At 39.8% G+C, this 20983-nt stretch overlaps 1 protein-coding gene across 9 annotated transcripts in view; it reads left to right on the plus strand.

Annotated features, from left to right (window-relative positions):
- Positions 1-20983, plus strand: part of KIF20B (kinesin family member 20B) — a 69153-nt gene that overhangs the window by 22816 nt on the left and 25354 nt on the right. For all 9 annotated transcript variants that reach the window (XM_090056802.1, XM_090056804.1, XM_090056810.1 and 6 more), the window contains exons 15-26: positions 348-498; positions 1594-1819; positions 5572-5633; positions 5873-5992; positions 7007-7172; positions 9474-10692; positions 13158-13296; positions 16390-16509; positions 16975-17035; positions 17655-17780; positions 18090-18226; positions 20117-20272. In XM_090056802.1, coding sequence (XP_089912928.1) covers positions 348-498; positions 1594-1819; positions 5572-5633; positions 5873-5992; positions 7007-7172; positions 9474-10692; positions 13158-13296; positions 16390-16509; positions 16975-17035; positions 17655-17780; positions 18090-18226; positions 20117-20272 — 2683 coding nt within the window. The remainder of the gene's footprint in view (positions 1-347; positions 499-1593; positions 1820-5571; positions 5634-5872; positions 5993-7006; positions 7173-9473; positions 10693-13157; positions 13297-16389; positions 16510-16974; positions 17036-17654; positions 17781-18089; positions 18227-20116; positions 20273-20983) is intronic.

The following is a 20983-nucleotide window of genomic DNA, read 5'->3' on the forward strand; positions in this document are numbered from 1 at the left end:
CCAACATGTGTTGCATAGCTCATGTCCAGTGAGATGCCTAGTTTACAACCAAGCCATGAACTGCTTAAAGTCTTGTTCATAGCTTCTTAATTATAAAAGTCTTTCTAAACAAGACAATAATTGTGTAGTACATGTTTGTTTTTGTTGCATGGGGGGCAGGGGTTAATGTGGAATGGGGGGGGTTGGTTTTTGGGGTATTGTGTGTTTGTTTTTGTTTTTTTAAACTCTAAGTTAAAGAAACCTGAAAGAAATGAGCATTCCTTCTTGCCTGTTGAGTCAAAATGTCAGTGACTCAATAGGGTGGAAATTACTTTCTTTCTAAGATCACTTAATTTTCTTTAATTCAGGGTGGCCCTTAATCGTGAACGAGAGTTACTAGAGGAAACTTCTGAAAAACGCTTAGAAATCTACAAGGATCTTGTAACTGAATACGTCAAAATACCTGATGAAGGAGAAAAAATAAAGGATGCTACTTCTAATGAGCAAGCTGCAACTCTGGTATTTCTTTCTCTTCTCTCTCTCGCTCACTCTTTCTTCTTTCTCACTCTTTTAGAGTCATCATCTTTTGACAGATTTAATATCTATGTTAAATCTACTGCTTAAGGTGTTCAGGACCTCCCTTTTTTCAGGTATTTTAACTGTCTCTCGATACCTTTTGGTTTAGTGATCACTTCAAGCATCTATGTTCCAAATTGAGAGATCATAATTGTTCTTAAGTTAAAGGTCAGTACATGTAGCTTTAGAATTGAACTTTTGGTAGCCTGTCCACGAGACTTTTTTTCAAGGAATGACAGTGTATACTTGCACATCTAAGGAAAACAGAATGAAACTTCTATGGCATACAGAAAGGGAGTGAATGAATTCACATCTTTTATAGTAAAGCTAATATGCATTCAAGAGTATAGTTTCAATAATGTGTGCCTATTCCAGGTGACTGCATTTCTAGGCCCTACGTATTCAGTTTTAGTTGTATTTCAGTACTTCCTCAAACAGGACTTGTGGGCATTTTCTGGGAATGGGGACCCAAATATGAATCTGAAAGTATAATTGGACCCTGAACCAGGATATTTCAGCTTTGTCAGCGTCCTGGTTATGGCTCTACTTCCTCTTCTTTGTGCTTTAAATTTAAAAAAAAAAAGTGTTGTTCACATTTTCTAGGGTTTTTTTCCACACAAATATTCCAAATATCAGATGATTCTGATATCTGAAGTATCTAGCGATTAAATTTTGAAGTACACATACGTCTTAGACAGTGCCCCTTCTACTTCCAAACAAAAATACAATATTATAGGAATAATTCTGCTGTCTTCCTATTTTTGATCATAGTATATTAGATGCTATAAGGTGGGGTAAATTTAATCATGTATTTATTTATTTTTTAAACATGGATAATTGAAACACAGAATTTGACAATAAAGTCATAGGGCCCAAATCAGCAAGATCATTTGGGTCTAAAATTTCATAGTTCTTGCCCTTTGTTCCTTTTTCATGTGGGCATTCACAGATGAGTTTTTGGTTTTCCATAGAGAGTATAGCTATTCTGCCTGGTAGAGGCCACTTGCTAACCAAGACTAAATGTTTTTCACTTCCTAGGAGGAGGACAATAATGTAGTTCCAAAAAGTTGTATTTATCTTGAGGGCATTATTGATTCTTTGGAAAATGATGTTACTGATATTAAGAAGCAAGCAGAAGTAGTCCACAGCTATATTGTATCCTTACAAGACCCACAAGAAGCCATTGCATGGCTTGAAAAACAATTTAAGGAAGTTACTACTGAGCTAACTAAAACCAAAGAAGAGCTGACACAAAGAACTAAAGGTGAGTAGGGATGATTCTGAATTAAGATAGAAAGCAGTTGGGAATGCATTCTTAAGTGACTTGCATATCTAATCAACTACTTTGAATTTGATAGTTAATTTCTGTTGGTGATTAGCTGTCATTCATGAATATTGTGCAATTTGTAGTTTGGTTATTGTGTCGTTTTGAAGCTTAACAGAACCATATAATTTTAAGAAAGCAAACTGCTTTAAATAATGCATTTCCTTCAGTAATTTGTAAAAGTATGCTTTTTTTTTTTTTTCAAATCAAATGATGCAACTTATAACTTTTTTTAAACTTCATTAAGTTGATTGTTTGTTCCCCCCCTTTTGTAAGTTTGAAATCATGCATGATGACTTAAATATTTGTTAAGGTTCAAGATTCCCCTGAGCCTAGCAACCCATCAAACTAGTTTGAGTAAGGCACTCTAATTTTCTGTAGCCAATGGTAAATGGGAAGATGACATGTATAAAATACTGTCTAGCTGATGCAGCTCACCACTCCCAACTAATAGATCCAGCCCCGTTGCAGCTGGGTTCAGCAGGGGTAGACTTTGGTATGAGGTCAAGGCTGAGGCTTTAGCTTTTCACCTCCCTATAGCCATAGTAAGATATCTTTAATTACTCTGCCACTGTGCTTCTGCCTACCTTTGGAGAATACAATAAACTAACCTAGCTTTCTTCTAACAGTGTTCTCACAAGATAACTGGTATTAGTCTGTGATTATACTGCAGATCTCCAATATTATCTCTTAATCCATATTGTGAAATACTACCCTTATACATGTATTCTGGAAAACCTGGTGGATTTTTTTTTTTTTTTAAGATTATCCTTTTTAGGCTTTTGCATTTTACTTTATATAGCTGAAGTAATTATATGGTTGCAATATTAAAAAACAAACAATTTGTTTATGGGATCTACTTTTAGTCTGAATAAAAAAGTTTTAAAAATACAAAAGGGATGCAATTATCATACTTACCTGTCTGACTCTCTCCTTTTAAAAAGCAAACACTTTAAAAACAAGAAAAGAATGAGTGGAGTGTTTGTTTTTTTGTTTTTGTTTTTTTAAAGTGGATGGCTGGCTAGTGTATGCTACAGGTGAGTGCTACAGGTGTGTGGAGCTATACATTCAGGCTGGACATCAAGAGACACTACTTTACAGTTAGGGCTGCCAGGGTCTGGAATTGACTCCCAAGGGAGGTAGTGCTCTCTCCTACCTTGGGGGGTTTTCAAGAGGAGGCTGGACAGATACTTGGCTGTGGTGTTATGACCCCGCACTTGTTCCTGCCCAGGCAGGGGGTCAGACATGATGATCTGTTTAGGTCCCTTCCCACCCTAAGCACTATGAAACTATTGTTGAGGCAGTTGGCTTGCTAGACTCTAAAAGATTCTGGTAGGTATACATGGCATATGATAACACTGACTACTTTGTCATATGGTACTGTTATGTGTCTAGATCTAGTTTTCATTCAAACTAGTAATATGGAAGTAGCTGACATATTTGGAAACAGCTGATTGACAAAAATCAATGTGATTCTACATGTAGAAAGTCGAACATTAGGTAATGAGTGATTAAGGAGCTTGGCATAATGAGAACAATATTTGTTAGTGTGTACACCAGTGGTACCCCCATTAAGAATTACTGGTATAGACATTATTCACAGTTGCTACCAAGCAAGACTGACAGTATTTCTACTTCTGTCAAAAAGCATAAACAGATTTATCTTAAACTCAGAGAAATGTGCCTCTTTGAATAAAAGTTCACCTATTGATGTGAAAGAGACTGTCCCATTACCATAACTTGTCAAAGAAGTGTTGCTACAGTCCCTCTTCTGGGCTTTCCACTACAGTGTACCATCTGTCTGTCCACTCCATGTGGCCAGAGCAATCAAAGATTGTTTTTCAATAGTTTTTGGCAAAAAGAATACAGCTTTTCAATAAGAAAATTAGATTATGTGAATACCTTCAGAATTTAGTAATTTAGAAGTCACTGAAGAATTAGAGTAGAATTTTTTTTCCTACTCTGTGTAGAAGGATTTGAACTGCCAAATAGTTGTGCTGAATAGTAACATAAATAAAATTAGAAGAACTAAAAATATTGATTGAACATGAGAAATAAAATGGTACTTCCCAACGGGGGAAAGATCCAAATACTATATTAAAATAGCTGAAGATGCTGTGTTGACTACTATGAAATATATCTTTTTTTCAGACAGCTAAGACTATGGCATCTGTTCTTATTTTAATCTTGATTTCAATAGGTTCATGTTTAGCACCATAGAAGCATTAAGAAGTAAAGCTTAATGCAGTCCTCAAGCATTATGTAGAATTTTAATTTTAAACAAATCAGTCTCTTCATTTGGTTTTTGGTTTTTTTGGACTGAAGAAAGACTTGTTGGAGAGAATCCTTATACAACAGTCAGAAATTTTCAGATGACTTGTATTTGCATCTAACTACCAAAAATGCTGAAAATTACACTGAGTGTATAGACAAGCTTTGCAAATCTTAGGCTGATACTACTATCTAACCTAAGTAGCAGGTTATCTTTATTTAACTTAATGGAAGCATATCATGGTGAGAGCTGGGGACAGATGGAATACCTGGAGAAGGTTTTTATAAAAAAACTTTCTATTATTTAGCCTATGTGACTAATTCAGATGCAGAGCTTAATTGTGTGGAAGAGAGGCTGTGTATTTTATTTGTTTTGTTTTGTTTGGGTTTTTTTGCAGGGGGGACGAGAGGAGGGGGTACATTTGTTCCTTCAGTGGTGTTCAGCTGTTTTTACAAGTAGACCAAACATTAAAATCAGAAATGGGGCCAAGGGCTGCATACAAAACCATTTCTGCAGCTGCACATGTTCTCAACTTGCTGGCATATCAGCATGGGCTCTGGTCAGAGCCACTGATTTCTCTGTGCTGTGGAGCTCTGGATAAACGTTGATGCTGTTCTTCTCCTCTTTTTCCCCCTACTGCTGAATTTGAACAGCAGCAGTATTCACTCCCTGGATTCTGGAGCTGCATGAAAACAGTAGTTCTGACTAGATCCTGTGCTGACCTGCTGGTGACCTTGGAGAGCTCGCTGGTCTGGCAAGAACCAGGCTAATGTGCTGGTGATGGGTCACTTGCACAAGCTGCATCCAGTCTGCAGGGCATAGGTTGAACACCACTTCTGTAACATTTAAAACCATTGATGCAAAGCCTACTTCTGAAGGGACTTGTGCTCCTACTTGTTGAATGAAAAAGAGGAAAATTGAAATGAGTTCAGAATTTGTCCAGTTTAAGACCTGCACTCTTCTCAAACCAGTACCAGCATCCCTTATGGGCATCTTCAGTACATTTGGATTAGTGTGGTGTAGACACTTCTGTAAAATGCCAAAGGCTGGAAAAACAAATGAAGCCACCTGAATCAGGATCTCAGGACATGTTATCTTCCATAGGCTTATAAAGATGAATGGAGGACTCTATTTCTGTGTCCTACTTTCAGAGCAGCATGTTTGAATATCTTTTCGGTCTTCTGTATAAAATGTCATTTTTTCCAAATTGTTTAGTTTAAATTTAGGTCAGCTGCTTTTAAGAACCTGAGATAATTTTTAGTCATTTAAAACGTATACTAGAAAAGACAGTGAGGATTTTAAATTTTAACCTGAGCAAATTCATAAAGCATTACTATAGGAGGACTTTTATCCAGACCAATTTTAAGTAAACTGTTATCTTATAACTTCTTTAATGCATAATATTCCTGTCTCATTGCAGAACTGAACATCCAAGTGGCCAAACTGAGTGAATATACTCAACAACTTAATGAAACCACTGAGGTAATTTTTTCTTAAAAGTAAATGCACTAAAATTAACCACCTGCCTTTTTTTAAATATTTTAATACAACTATAGTCACATAAAATATCCTATTGTATTCTTCTATTGCATTCTTACCTGACTACATCTTCCAGTAATATAGCATACTTCTTGTTGCAAGTTTGAATGCAACAGATCACTCCTGTTGGAATGTGTTTTGTTACAAAGATCTTGTTAATATAACCTTTAATCTTTTTAAAGAAAATGACTACAAAGAATAAACAAATTCAAGAGCTTCTTCACATCACAGAGCAAAAAGATGATGTTATAGCAAAACTACAAGACTTGATATCCCATTTAGAAGCTACCTTGAAAAACTATGTAAGTTTTTTGTTGTGGTGTTTAGTTTTCCCTTGTTAAGTGAATTCTGATGATTTTAGTGTCTCTTTTAATTATCATAGCTCTAATAGGAATCAAATTACAGCTTTTCAATGTGTATGAAGTTGTAGCATCAACAATTACAAATAACAAAAATGTGGGGCTGGGGTATCAGGATGAACCAGAACTTTGTATAGGCTAAAAGTCTGAAGTTGAACATGGGTTACAAACTAAGGTTAGAATGAAGCTATTTTAAGCATTTGAAATATGCTGTGGTGGAATGAATCTAATCATAAATGGAAAGTTTCAGTGACTTGAAATGGGGCTGCACGCCACTTACTGTGGTCCTCCTCCTGGACAGCACCACATGTCCTCCTTTGTACTGCACTGCACCATGCACCCCACTGCTGCTCTGCCATGCTGCATGAGACATCCCCACCTTTCTGTGCCATATAGGTGCCACCTCACCATACAAAATATCTGGCTTTCCCCCTAAGCCTCCTGACCATGGGTTTTCTTGGCTGTGTGGGCTGTGCTACAGCACCCCATTCCTAAGGGTGGGGCCAGATGGCAGAAGTTCGGGGCGGGGGGAGGAAGAGCTGAGACTCCAGTCGTGGGGAGGGGTGGAGGTGTTGCAAGACTGGTGGCAGCAGCAAGAGGACAGTACCTGGACTGGGAACCCAGGGGCTGTAAATTTTAATCCTGGGCTGGATGTGTTTTTTTTCTATGTGTCTGTAAGTGCTCTAAGTGTCTTTCTCTTTCCTTCCTTAAACTCTGTTCCCTGTTCTACAAAGTACTATTGTGGTAATAAATATCAGATGATGTATACTTACTGGAGAAATCCCAAACAGTTTACAACTAACTCTTTTATTTTTTGTTTACAAAAAACCCAACAAACCTGCAAAAAGATTATTTTTGTTCTCATAATACTTGTCAAAACACTTTCTTTTTTAGAATACTTGCTTGTAACGTGTTTGCTTATTTCATAAAACAATAACTAGTTCTACTTCAACATAGGACAGCGACGTAACAACTATTAAAAAAGAAATTGCAAAAGAGCACATCAACAAGAGAATACAAGGCATTGAGTTAAGTGAACTTGTGGAGAACGTATTGGAAGTAGGAAGAAAACGCCGTTCTGAAAATAAGCTTACTCAGGAGGAAGAGCCACCTACAAAGAGAGGTACTATTTCTACCACCGTTGAGCAGGGAGCCCTCCAAAAAAATATGGCTTCTAAACCAGAACAAAAGCAGAAAATTGTAGCTCGCAGGTTTTATCGGCTGAGGAAGAGAAAATCTATCGTGTCAAATACTAAATGGAAACTGTAACTGTTCTTCATTAATTGTTTCTTCATTGTTTGGCTTATAGATAGAATGTCTCATCTGTTTACTACTAAATTCTTAAATAAAATAATTTTAGATATTCTACTTTTTCCAACTGCTACTTTGTCTGCTAATAATTCTGTAGTAGTTCCCTTTTTTCCTGTTTGATTGCGCTTTGGGTATATAGGCATAATAACTATTCTACTTTACCTTCTGCCGTGCTTGTTGCTGTTTAATCATCTAGCATTTTCCTGCGTATGCTTTATTTACAAAAAAAAAAGCTGAAAAACATTTGTTTAGTACATAATGTTTTGTTAGACAGTATGTGCTGTACAACTTTCTAGTGCAAGATACTATAGTAAATGTGTAGAGGAATACACATGGTACATTAGCATCCCTATTCAAGACAATATGTTAAAAAAATCAACCCAAACAAACCTGATAATGGAAATTCTTCTACTTTCGTGTTTAATAAAAACAATGTAAACAAGCATCCTGGTTATGCCAGGTGCATGCAGCTTTGATATCTTGTCTGCTCACCTTGCTTGAACTCTATGCTTAGCTTGCTTATATGAAAGAGAGGGGAAAGAATTTGGTTTGCAAGTGAGATGGTTGAAGGGGGGAATATTGAACTAATACCTCCTGTGATGCAGCAAATGGTTTATAACGCCTCATACCCATTCATGCCTGAAAGGAGATTTAAAAATGTCTGCTTAAAAATACAACAGTGATGAGGAACAGTGGAGAGAAATGAATGAAGACAAAGTGGTAGCTTACCCCTGGGTAAGGAGATGTGACATATTTTCAAAAAAGCTTGCATGTGGGAGCGGGGCGTGGGGAAACCTTTGTGACTTGAGCTGATACTTGGGCCTTGTCCTCTTTTTTTGGTTTTAAGACTCCAGGCTCCATTAGCCTGCTTTCTTTAAGACTGTGAGCAGTCTTGAGTTTCTGCTTAGTCAAGCCATCTAAGCTGCATGTCAAACTTTTTTGTCACTAATATACAAAATGGCTCCCTGACTGATCTCGGCTATCAATTGTAAAATAGCTAAAACATTTGGAATTGCTTTCTGAGTTTCACTTAACATAAAACTACAATGCATTAGTAATATGGTCATCAGACCAGGTTTTGCTCTTGCTCTGTATCTCTTGGCCATTTCATTTGCCTCTTTCTTTGGGATATTTTTTTTTATGTATTGTTAATATAGAAAATCCATGACACTTTCAAAGTCTCATTTCTTGAGTCCTTGAAATAAATGCTGTTTCTTTTAATCCAAAAAAAAAAAAAAGGAAGGGGATATGGTATTTCTCACACCTGATCCTAATCCTATATGATTGAGGTCTGACTTTTAATGCTGTCTGTGACACTTCTGTCACAAAGCTGTCACTTGCTTAACCTAGTGCTCATCTAAGATATGACAAATTAGATCTTGCCAGAGATTTCAAACTGTGAGCGAAGAGGAAACTATTTCCCTGTAAAGCATTTTTAAAAAGTAGAAGGCTTTTTAACAAATTCTGGATTAGCAAGTATAAATATGCAAATTGCTTAATCATCAGTATTGCATGCAAACACCTTACACATACATGTACTTATAAACCCTGTGATGCTAAAATTTTTTGCTTGAATGTGTACTCATAAAATTACAGCCCCCTAAAATACTGATTTATGTCGTTAACAAACCACAGGACCCCCCATGTAAAATGTATACTTTACCCCAAATTACTTTGTGTGAAGCATATCTCCCAATGTTTCTAAACAATATAATACTCATTGCCCTGTACATGCTAGATTAGGCCTGCCACCCCCACTATGTGCACTGGCTCTATCCAGTCCATGGGGCCTTATCTGGCCATGGGGCTTGACAATTTGGTGGTGGGGAAGCACTGGCAGCATTAATTGCTACATCTCCATTACTACTTCTGTTTCGAGACTTGTGGAGAACCCCCCGGGCCAAATAACATGGCTCTGTGGGCTGAATCTGGCCTACAGATTAGAAGGTGAGCATCATTGCTTTAAAAGCATTACAAGACATAAGCATTCAAGTTTTAAACCTCCCAAAGCCTTCCAAAGAGGTAAAAATTGCCATTTGGTATATACCATGGTTTATTACTACCAATTTATTTTGCTGGAACTATACATTGATTACTTTTTTAATTTTTTTAGGATGCATTCAAAATAAGTGTAAAGATGATGCACTAGAACAAACTATGCTTAAAGAACTGAAACAAAACATTTCTGAAAAACATGCAGAAGTGCTAGCATTAAAGGAAAGATATGAGAACCTGGAATGCCAGTTAACTGCACTTAAAGAAGAGCTTAAAAATGAAAAAACAGAGAAGGAAGGCATCAGTGAACAAATAGCAGGCTTGCACCTCCAGCTATCTAGAAAAGAAGAAAAGGTTTTCAGCTTGAGTGAAGAACTCCAACAGTGTCAGGCTAATTATGAGAAAATAGTTTTTGAATTAGAAGCACAAAAAGGTATAAATAAAGAACAAGAAAAAAAAATTAAGCAAATGACTATAGAGATAGAAACCACTAGCCAAAATATCAGAGAGAAAGCATCACAAATTAAAACAATGCAGTCAAAAATAGAGAAGGTATGTAAGCTTGATTTAGAATCCCACACTGTGGATGTTGATCTGGTCAATCTAAGGGACTTTTTGGAATATTCCCCCAAAAATACACCTGAGAAAACTCAAATGCATTCCTTATGCTTGGATTTGCATGTTTCTAATACTCCAGATCTAGGGCAAGAAAGCTCTTTCTATTGCAGTGTTGAAGACATTTGGGAAGAGTGCAAGAAGATTATTGAGATTTCTTCCCGAAAGAGTCATAAGATCCAAGAACTGCTTCAGCAGGTTGAATATTTACAAAAGCAAGTCAGTGATGCTGGGAATGAGAACAGTCAACTAAAACTGAAATTGAATGAGATTACAAATCAAGGTAATCTGTTCTTAAAGGAAAAAGACATCCTTGTTGATCAATTACGGAAACAATTGCAGGAAAATACCCTTGATTCTGAAAAACATATAGTTGAACACTGCAGAACAACTATGTGTCTTGAAAAACAAATTTCCGACTACAAAACAAAAATAAAAGAGCTTGAAAGTCTCTTAGAAGTTTATAGGGCAAAGGATGATAATGCAGCCACTTTAAAAAATATGCTTAAAAAAAAGGATTCTGTTATTTTAAAGATAGAAAGTAATGTGAGAGATCTGGAAGAGAAATGTAAAAATTCAGATAAAAAGATCAAAGAATTAAACGATCAGGAAATAAAACTGAAGGAGGAAGTCTTGCAGTTGAAGGATAACTTGAAAACAACTGAACAGTCACTTCAAGAAAAGGAGAGAGAAGATGAAAGAAAAAAAGAAGCCACAGAACAGTAAGTACTGATAATACTGAATAGGCACCTGAGAGTAAATCTAGGATGTATGTGCATTGACTTCACTTCAGAGAATGTACTCGTACTTACCAACTGTAAATGCCAAAAAAGGGATTTTGATATTAAAGTTTCTTTCTGAAAGCATCTGTATGCATTAGTGATTCTCAAGCAGGGTTCCATGAGATCCTTTTAAGTATTCCCTGGGAGGCCAGTCCCTGGAAAAATCATGGAGCAGGTCCTTAAGGAATCCACCAAGGACAAGTCATGTCTGGCCAACCTGATTGCTTTTTTATGATGTGCTGACTGGCTCTGTGGATGTGGGGAAAGCACTAGTCAGGATATATTTTGACTTTAGCAAAGCTTTTGATATGGTGTACAACACCCTCTAGCAAGCTTAGGAAGTACAAATCAAATAAATGGACTGTAAGGTGGATAGAAAACTGGCCGGATCATTGGGTTGAAAGGATGGTAATCTATGGCTCAATGTCTAATTGTTAGCTGGTATCAAGTGGAGTACCCCAGGGGTCAGTCCTGGGGCCCGTTTTGTTCAATATTTTCATCAATGATCTGGAAGATGAGAGAATGCACCCTCAGCAAATTTCAAGGTGACACCAAGCTGAGGGGAGTAGTAGATATGCTGGTGGGTAAGGCTAGGATTTAGAGAGACCTTGACAAATTTGAGTATTGGACCAAAAGAAGTCTCATGAGGTTCAGTAAAGACAAGTGCTAAGTCCTGCACCTGGGACAGAACAGTCCCATGCGCCAGTACAGGCTGGGGACTGACTAAGTGGCAGCTCTGCAGAAAAGGACCTGGGGGTTACAGTGGACAGTAAGCTGAATATGAATCAACAGTATGTCCTTGTTGTCAAGCAGGCTAATGGCATAGTGGGCTGTATTAGCAGGATCATTTGTCAGCAGGTCAAAGGAAATGATTATTCCCCTCTATTCAGCACAAGTGAAGCCACATCTAGAGTTTTGTGTCTGGTTTTGGGCCTCCCACTACAGAAAGGATGTGGACAAATTGGAGAGAGTCCAGCTGAGGGCAGTGAAAGTTGTTAGGGGACTGGGGCATGTGGCTTCTGAGGAGAGGCTGAGGTAACTGGGCTTATTTAGTCTGGAGAAGAAAAGACTTGAGCAGGGATTTAGTAGCATCTGTCAGCTACCTGAAGGGTGGTTCAAAAGATGAGGTAGATAGTCTGTTCTCGGTGGTGGTAGATAAGAGAACAAGGAGCAGTGGTCTCAAGTTGCAGGAAGGGAAGTTAAGGTTAGATATTAGGAAAAACTCATTTGGAGGGTAGTATAACACTGGAACAGGTTACCTAGAGAGGTTGTGGACTCTCTATCCTTGGAGGTTTTTAAGACCTGGCTAGATGAAGCCTTAGCTGGGACGATCTAGTTGGGGATGGTCCTACTTTGAGGAGGGGGTTGGACTAGACTTCCTGAGGTCCCTTTCAGCCCTGGAGGTGTCAGATGGCAGGCAGGGAGGTAAAAAAAATTCTACCTGATCAAGACATCAAACAGCTACTCGACACAGCTCACAAAGACACTCTCATGGACCCAGAGGGACAGCCTTCCAGCTTCAGCTCCCTCTGTGCAGAAATGAAGTTTTATTTCTTACCTACGGGGACTCTACCATCTGGTACCATCTACACTTTTCCCAGAGCCTGACGAAGGGACTTTGATTTTGAAATCTTGCAGAAAAGGACAGTTTTCTTGCCATTTTCCAGTTGGTCTAATAAAAGGTATCAGTTTGGAACCAAGAGTTCTAGTTTTTGTATGGTGGAATGTTAAGAGCAATTCATATGGCGACAGCCATTATTGGTGACCATTTCGCTACCATGATAGATAGGGTGATAACTTAAATAATGGGGTAGGAAGATGGAGCCAGTCCAGAAACACAACTGTGCCCTTACAAGGCACAAAGGGCTCATGGATTATAAAGTACTATTTTATAAAGATGTCAGGGTCAGCTCCCACTTCTATATGATGTTGAAAGGCTTTTTCCTTGATTAAATCTTAGGTTAGAAATTCTGTTTGTTCTGTTTGCATTTGAATTTAAGGAAGATTAGAGAAGTTTTGGTTCAAAGTTCAGGGCTTTTTTTTGTTCTAAGAAAAATTATAAAACAGGCATGTGCCCTTGATGGAGTTTGGTTGTTATAATTTTCTAGTACCTTGTATTACTTGCATGCTAAAGTGCAGTGTTACCTGAGTGCATTAAGAATCCAAAAAGTGAAATGGACCGTTTCATTTTTATGCAAGGTCTCATTCAACAGTCTGAAATCCATTTGGCAGATTAGGGAAGCTGGTACAGCAGTTGACTTGCTCATTGTCCTACAGCAAGTTAATGCCATTGGGGAAACTAACCCCAGTGATCCATATTCCAGTAATCTGTTCTAACAAATGTATCTCTTGTACAGTAATATTTTCATTTTTTCAGTACTTACATCTCTTTTCTTAATTCCAAGGTTGAGTAAAGACCTCTCTGAGAGTTCTTCTGTCATACAGCATCTAAATGTAGATCTCCAAAGGAAAGATGAGGAATATGCAGACCTGAAAGAGAAGTTAGCAGATGCCAAGAAACAAATTCAGCAAGTGCAAAAAGAGGTTTGGAACAATAACAGGACACATTCTTTGTACAGATTAAATCTAAACTAAATCCTTGCTTATCAAACATTACAGTATTTACTCAGATCCAAGATAAGAGTTGCTCTCCCCTCCATTTTAACATAAGGAAAAAAGCACCACATCTTCGGTTGCAGTACAAGGTTGTGGGGGAGAAGTCAAGCTGTTGCTGTTGTTCCAACTCTAGCAACAGCTTGGGTTTGGGTTGGAGTTAGAGCCACAGCTGCCATTGCCATCTGCACCACCAGCAGCCCTCTAGCTCTGGCCTTGCTGTGGTCTGAGGCCTCCACCCAGCCTGAAACCAGGGATGGAGCTGGTTTGTGCACTAAGCCTGAGGGGTTGGGTGGCAGGCTTTGGGGTGGGGCGTAGGTAGGCAGCAGGGAAGGCTAGGTGGGAAGGAGGCAAGTGCCAGGGAAAACAGGTACCATGGGGCAGTTAGGGACTAGGGGACACAGGCACGGTGTAGCAAATGATGGAGGGGCAGGTGCTGGGATACATAGGCACTGGGGAGCAGGCAGGCAAGGGGGTGGGACAGGAAGCAGGGGCAAGTTGTGGGAGAGCAAGGTGTAGGGTTCAAGTCATTTGGCTCCACCCCCTCCCCCCTGCGTGACTGGTATCCCTTTGCCTCCTGACCCCTACCAGTGGTGGGGGTGATTAATTTAAAATCGCCCTTCAACAATTAGATACTATACATGAAAAATTATATAAAATTTATATAATTTTTCCATATATATAGAATCTAATTGTTGGGTTACCTTAAATTCTAAGTTGTGTTGATTCGAGTAAATGTAGTTCTCAAACACCTGACTAGTATAAATTTTCAGATGAATTCATATTAATACTGAACTAAAGGTGAACCTGAAAGAGAGCGTTGGTAAAACAATAAGCTAATGAGATATAATTATTACTCATTCATGTTTCAATACGCAGATACTGTAATTGGTAGGGACCTACCAAAATTGTGAGTTCACGATTTTTTGCGGAAACTGGGATTTTGGATGAGCTACACTCACCCTCACACTCTCTCTCTCTCTCTCTCCCCCCACTTTTGGTGGGCTCCCAGGGTGGGGGGGACTTAGTGAAAATAATTTTTTTTGCAACCCGGCCATGCAGCCTTCCTTGGGGAAGGGTGGGGTGTGGGGAGAGAGAGGGGCTGCTTGCATCGTAACATGGCTGCCACTGACACCTGTTGAAACCTGATTGGTGGACAGCCCTTGAAGCCAGTTAGCAGCAAGGGGCAGGGCTCTGACAAACAGCCCTCTCAGCCAAACAGCAACAAGGGGCAGGGCCACTGGGGCCCCTTGACCTATTAGAGGCTGGGGTGGGGAGAGGGCTGCAAAAGGGCTGTGCTCAGCCTGCAAAAATGGCTGCCAGCCTGGGCATCTGCCCACAAAATGGGCCGGCAGCCACCTTGAATTCAGTAGACACCTAGTAATGGGAAAACACTTATTGTGCAAAGGCGTAATAAGGTAGTTCCATACCCTGGGCAGTGGTTGTGCACGGGGTAGTGCACACCTGCTATTTTTGCACCCTTTTCCCCTAAAAGGCAGCTCCCGAGTTGCCCCACCATCCTCCAGTAACCATCACTGTTATTGTGTGTGGTCTATATAATGACTTAAGATGCCATTTTGGCCAGTTTGATTACTGATTGCTGGGGTCGTTTGGCCCCAATAATCTTTCCTGCCATGGCAGGGGGTCGGACTAGATGATCTACTCAGGTCCCTTCCGACCCTAGAAACTGTGAAACTGACAAGAATGTTGCGGACTTGATTAGTTAAGTGGCACTATGGAACATGCATGTCTGACTTTGGGGGCTATATTTTCTTAGCATGTTGGAGGCTGGACTATATAAAGATAATACTTTGGTCTTTTGGGGCATCACTCTGCCACTTTTTTCTGACTGTAGGTCTGCCACAGAAGATGTAAACCCTGTCTGCTTGTTTTTGAGGCAAATGACTCAAGACCTGAAATTAGACAGTGCAGATGTCTCAGAAGTGGACTCCAGAGCCTCTGAGTGTTCCCCTGGGTTGTACCTGGCACTGGAAGCCATTTTTGAACTATTTACACTGATTAATTGTGGGTTTTGGATATGCTGGAGCAGCAGTGAGTGGGTGAAGCTTATTTCCTTGGTGACTGATTTGCCATCGGGAAGAAGCAGTTTAGATATGGCCTGGGGTGAGATTAGAGAAGATTTGCTAGAATGGGAATGTGCTATTTCTCTGATATTTCTCTCAGTGGGTCAAATAAAAGTTACATGTTCCATTAAAATATGTGAAAGAAATTTTAAACAGTAACTTTTAATTGTATTAGTGACTAATATCTAACTACCAAGCAACAGGTATAATTAAAAATCTGTAGGGTTGCTTACTGCAATAGTTTGCATTTTAGATGGAGGCTGAATTGTACAGTTCAGCCTTAGTTGAATTACTGTCTCCCTAAAAAGCCCACTAGCACTTCTTGTTCTGCTTCCAACTTGCCTTCTAAATATTTATGGTCAGCCACTTGTGAAGGAGCAGTAAAGAAGTGAGATCATATGCCAACAGAAAACTTTATTAGTTTTATAGGTATGGCTGAAATGCATACTTCACAAATTGTCGGTACCTGTTGAATACTGTAAATCTTCCATAGGAAGATGGAAATGTAGTAGTGTGTTCTTGGAAAACAAGTGAGAATTGTGTAGTTTGAACTCTTCATGTGAGTCTTTGAATCTCAGACATATTTACATCTAACTGTACTGTAAGTACAGTCTGCTTATACTACTGCTGCTTTACCCATTGACCCCATGTGCCAGATTGGGGGGCAGGATCAGGCCCTTAAGTGTCTCTGCCTGGCCTCACGCTCTCTCTACTGCTCTGGGATCAGGTTGAGCCACTTCCACCTAGCTCAGCACACAGGGATTGAGTCCTACACTGCCTCCAGTAGTGTGCAGAGCCACGTTATCAGGCCTGTAGGGCTCCTTGGGCCAAATCTGACCCAAGAGCCAGGGGTTGAGCACTCCTAACTTTTGCCATCTAAATTAAATGAAAGTAACAAGCAGAGGATGATGAGCTATGTGCTTCACTTGTCCTTTCACAGGTGTGCACAATGCGCTCGGAGGAAAACTCTCTGAGGAACAAAGTTAATGAACTCGAGAAAACTAAAAACCGGTTGGTTGATGAATTAGACATCAAACAGCGAACAATCCAGCAACTTAAGGTATTTTTTTTACTATTGTGGAAATGAACATTGTTTACTCTGAATTTTGTCTAATGCTGTAAGATGTCTAAGCAGCAAGACAGTCTACAGAAATAGGGTAAAATAAAATCAAGTTAATTTTAACTTAATGATCAAATAAAAAGTTTAAAGAATGTCTACTGATACTAACTTATCAAATTTGCTTTGATAGAGCTAAGTGTTCAGGAAATGTATTATTTAATATATTCATTAATAATCCAATCAGCAAATGCTTTTACTCTGTGTTGAAGTATCCGAATTTGAATTAATAAAGTAAAACGTTAAAATGCCTTTTATAGTATATTAAAAAGATCCTTATTCTTCATCATACGTAAATAATCACCTAATAAGATTCCAATTAGCAGACTAAAAAGCCTTTCAACAAATACCAGTATGTGTATGTTTTCAGATGTTTTCCTACTAATTTGCTTTCCATGTGCTATTTAGGAGCAGTTGAATAATGAGAAGATGGAAGAAATTTTGAAGCAATATGATAATGCATGTAAAGGTCAGCAATAGCCATGTTTTTGTATTGTAGAATGAAATGATAGTAGAAGGAGTTCTTGTGTAATTTGGCTTGAAGGATTTAATGTTCATGTTTTAAAATGTTGCTTGGCATCAACAAATTCCTAACCTGACATTTTAAAATTTTGAGGTGAGGAGCTGTATTTTTTAAGCTCCTGTCAAGGAAATTGAGACACAGGATAGGGATTCCAAACTCTATCTAAAAATAAAATAGGTTGTGAGTTTTCCATTCCCTTCACTTAGTAGTTTTCAAAAAAATCAGAGGAGGGGTTAGGGATACCTTTTTAACAACATTGTGAAAATAAAAGCACTGGCAGGTTTAATGCAAGTTTGAGATGCATCAGTGAAGTGATGGTTCAAATTTCATATTGTATTAGAAGAAACTAGAGGAGTCTCCAGATGCTGAGTTGGGGACAGTCGGATAATGTAAAAAAGGATAGCCACTAACTTGACCACCTTGACCATGGACACTAGAAAAGCATTATTGCACCAAAAGAGCTTTGGATTCAGAACTAGTTTAATGGACGTACCAACTTGGGAGAATATTATACAGTTTGAGAGAAACGGAGACCTCCATTGTAAACTTATTTTTAAATTTTCAGATTTGTGTGCAAAAAAGAAAATAATTGAAGACATGAGATTGACATTAAAGGAGCAGGAAGAGACTCAAATGGAGCAAGACCAAGTGCTTGAGGCCAAATTAGAAGAGAATGAGAGATTAGTTTCTGGTAAATACCTGTATAAAATCCAAGAAGGGAGGGGCAAAAATATACTTTATTATACTAATTGCTCTATTGCATTTCTCCCTTTTTATCCTTGACTTTATTACTGTTATATTGGCCCGAATCTAAAATATTGTTACAGTTCTGTTTGAGCATAGTGGCATGTGGTGCACTTTCTGTCTCTCTGCCATCTCATCACTCCAACAGTAGTGATAATTAATCATCGTAAAAGATACCAACAAGAGAAAGAGGTGAACATGGTAAGAGTTTTAAAAGAATTTATCTTATATTATTTTGTTCTCATGTTGTGCCTAGAATTGGAAGAATGGAAGCAAAAATATAAAGAGCTGGAGAAGCAGCACAGTGGTAACGAGCAACAAATAATAAGCAAATGTGAAGAGGAAAGTATAGATGTTAGAGGAGAACAAATAAAGCTGCAAGAAAGACTGAAGGTAAAGTTTAATCCCTGAATTCATACTTTAAATGTAGAATATTCAGTTTAAAGTAAACCATAGTCTGCATCACTTCTTTTCTTGCTGCACCCTAAAGATTGGGCATGTTAAAAAGACGTGTTGTCAAGCTATGACTTTGAACCTTGGGCCTTGGCCTGACCAGCACAGCTGCTTATTCTGGCCTGCCACCGTATAGTTACCTGAAGTAGCCAAAGCTGTCTTGAAGCTTCGAACAAGGCTCCTTCCAATTACTGGTATTCGGTGGCGACACGTAGAGGGTGCACGGGGATGCACATGCACCCTCTGACCAGCTGTGCTCCCCGGTTAGGTGATGGGCAGCAGGGGCAGGCGGGAGTGCTGGTGTCCCTTCTGCAAGCACTGGCCTGGGAGTGGGAGCGCCAGATGTAGCATTGTGGCCGCTTTCCGGTTGGTGAGTTTTGCCCCACCCCCCAGTTGCTGACTGGTTGGGGGGGGCATGTGCCCCCCCTCGACTAAGGTGGCACCAGTCACCCATGCTTGCACCAGAGTAGCTGACCCTGGATTCTTGTACTGACTTGTTCTCTGGCTCTATTTGATCCCCTGGCTTCCTGACTCAGCTTGTTCCTGAACCTGACTCTTTGCTTCCTAAACCCTGGCCTATCTAGCACACAGGGCCAAGCTGTCCATACACATTGCTCCCTGTGGTCAAGAAATTTGACAGTAGGGGTGCGGCAATTAATGCTGTTACTGCTGCCACACTACCAAATTTTGGGGGCCTTTGGGGAGCTCTGCAGGACGGATAACATGGCTCCCCTGCTGGATCAAGCTTGCCAGGCAGGTGGTGAGCGCCTCTGCACTAAATCATTTGAACACTTCTTTTCAATTTACTTCTCCTTTCTGCATTTTTCCTCTGTTGCACACTTCATGCAGTATTTTTAATAATCATAGTCATTTAGCAAGTGCCATCCATTAATTAAAAGGAAAGTTTTGGAATAAACACATCATCTATTAAGTCCTTCTGACTATCTGTAGCACTAAGAGGAGGAGACACCAAATCCAAAAAGCTTCATGTCAAACCGGATGCACTTGCTGAATCTGTATTTAACACCCTGTTCCCTGCTTAGTCCATCAGATTTGACTGTCTCAAAATAATATGCTTGTCCTTTGGTGTTTAAGCCTACCTTCTCACTGTGAGGAACTACAGTTGACTTCTTGGAGTGAGGAGGTGGTTAATCTCCAGACAACTTGGGAAAGGCGCTTGTTCCCTTTCCTGGAAAGGGCTCATGACTGACTATGCTGATTGTGTAAAACATTGCATTTTCAGGATGGCAGCCATTACCTTTCCCCATTCAGCTTGCACCCCTGGTGCTGCGAGTACCTTTGTTTTGAGGGAAAGATAAAAATAGAGGTTTCCCTTGATTTATGCAGTACATGCGTTCCCAGAGAACAGCGCATAAATTGAAATCTCATAAAGCAAATGCACTTTACAGTGTAGCAGATAGGGATAGTTTCCCATGGTGGTGAGGAAGGGAGTGAAGCTGGGACTAGGGGAAGGGGGAGGGGTGCCATTCCTAGAGCTTCATAAGGCAGAAAACCAGAGGGAACAGAGCGGCACTCACCCCAGCCTTGACTGCAATGGCCCCAAGAGTGTCTGACTCCAGCTGCCTGTAGCAGCTAGGCTGCACCATGCCTCAAATGCCCCCGAGGCTCTGCTGGTCCCCTCTCACCCCTTCCCATGCTGGAGCGGCCCTGGGAGCAGCTGACGCCGGCTTCCTGCACCAGGGCACAGAATATTGGCATCCTTAAAATGTGTGAAAATTATCAACTTAACATCAGCCTAACCATTGAGAGCTTTCATCCTAATAAAAGAAAAGATTCATGTCTTATGACTTTTATCTTTCGTTAAAACAGGAATCCGAAGAAAAATATAAAGCTGATAGAAAGAAATGGTTAGAAGAAAAAATGGGACTCATAACTCAAGTAAAAGAAGCTGAGAATCTCCGTAACAAGGAGATGAGAAGATTTGCTGAAGACCGAGAACGTTATGTAAAGCAACAAACAGAAATGGTGGGTCATGAACCATTAGCCCTCATTTTTATGGCACCCTTACCCTGGTCTTCAAAGAAAGTGATGAGTTGAATCTGCAAAGTGTAAAGTGCGTACTTAAAGGTGTCAAGGATGCTCAACTCTTATTGTTAATTACAGTAGAAAGTATTGGGAGCTTCATAGGACCAGGTTTTCACTTTTTCTCAATTGCTAAGAAAGCCAAGACGAGAACTGTATGTAAAGTCCCAGAAAGGTGCCATTACTAAGAATATGAAATGATTCACCAGCAGATCTAAACAGTCTAATTATCATATTTGCTTGAATAGGAAGTGACCGTGGTTATAAGATGACGTCCCAATAATTAGATTCTATATATTGAAAAGTTATAAATTTTATTATAATTTTCCAGTTAAAGAATTTAATTATTGGAGCTTTGCTTTGACCTTGTCCCGTGGGCAACTGGTGCTGCCTTAGTCGGGGGGGGCACATGCCCCACCTGTGACCAACCCTGCTGACCGGGGAAAGTGGGGGCCCACAGCTGATCTCGCTGCCGGGGGAGGGGGGATCCCCCCCACAGTCGATCCCACAATGGCCGATCGCTGCAGCCGCTTCCGAGAGCGTCCTGCAGCTGTTTCTGGAGCAGCTGCAGCAATTGGCCAGCTCTTGCAGGGGGGGCAATGGCACTCCCAGTGGCCCAGCCTGCCCGCTGCTTAAGCGGTGAGTGTGACCAGT

This window comes from Crocodylus siamensis, chromosome 7, assembly GCF_052110815.1.
Source record: "Crocodylus siamensis isolate JL-2025a chromosome 7, ASM5211081v1, whole genome shotgun sequence".
Classification (NCBI taxonomy): domain Eukaryota; kingdom Metazoa; phylum Chordata; order Crocodylia; family Crocodylidae; genus Crocodylus; species Crocodylus siamensis.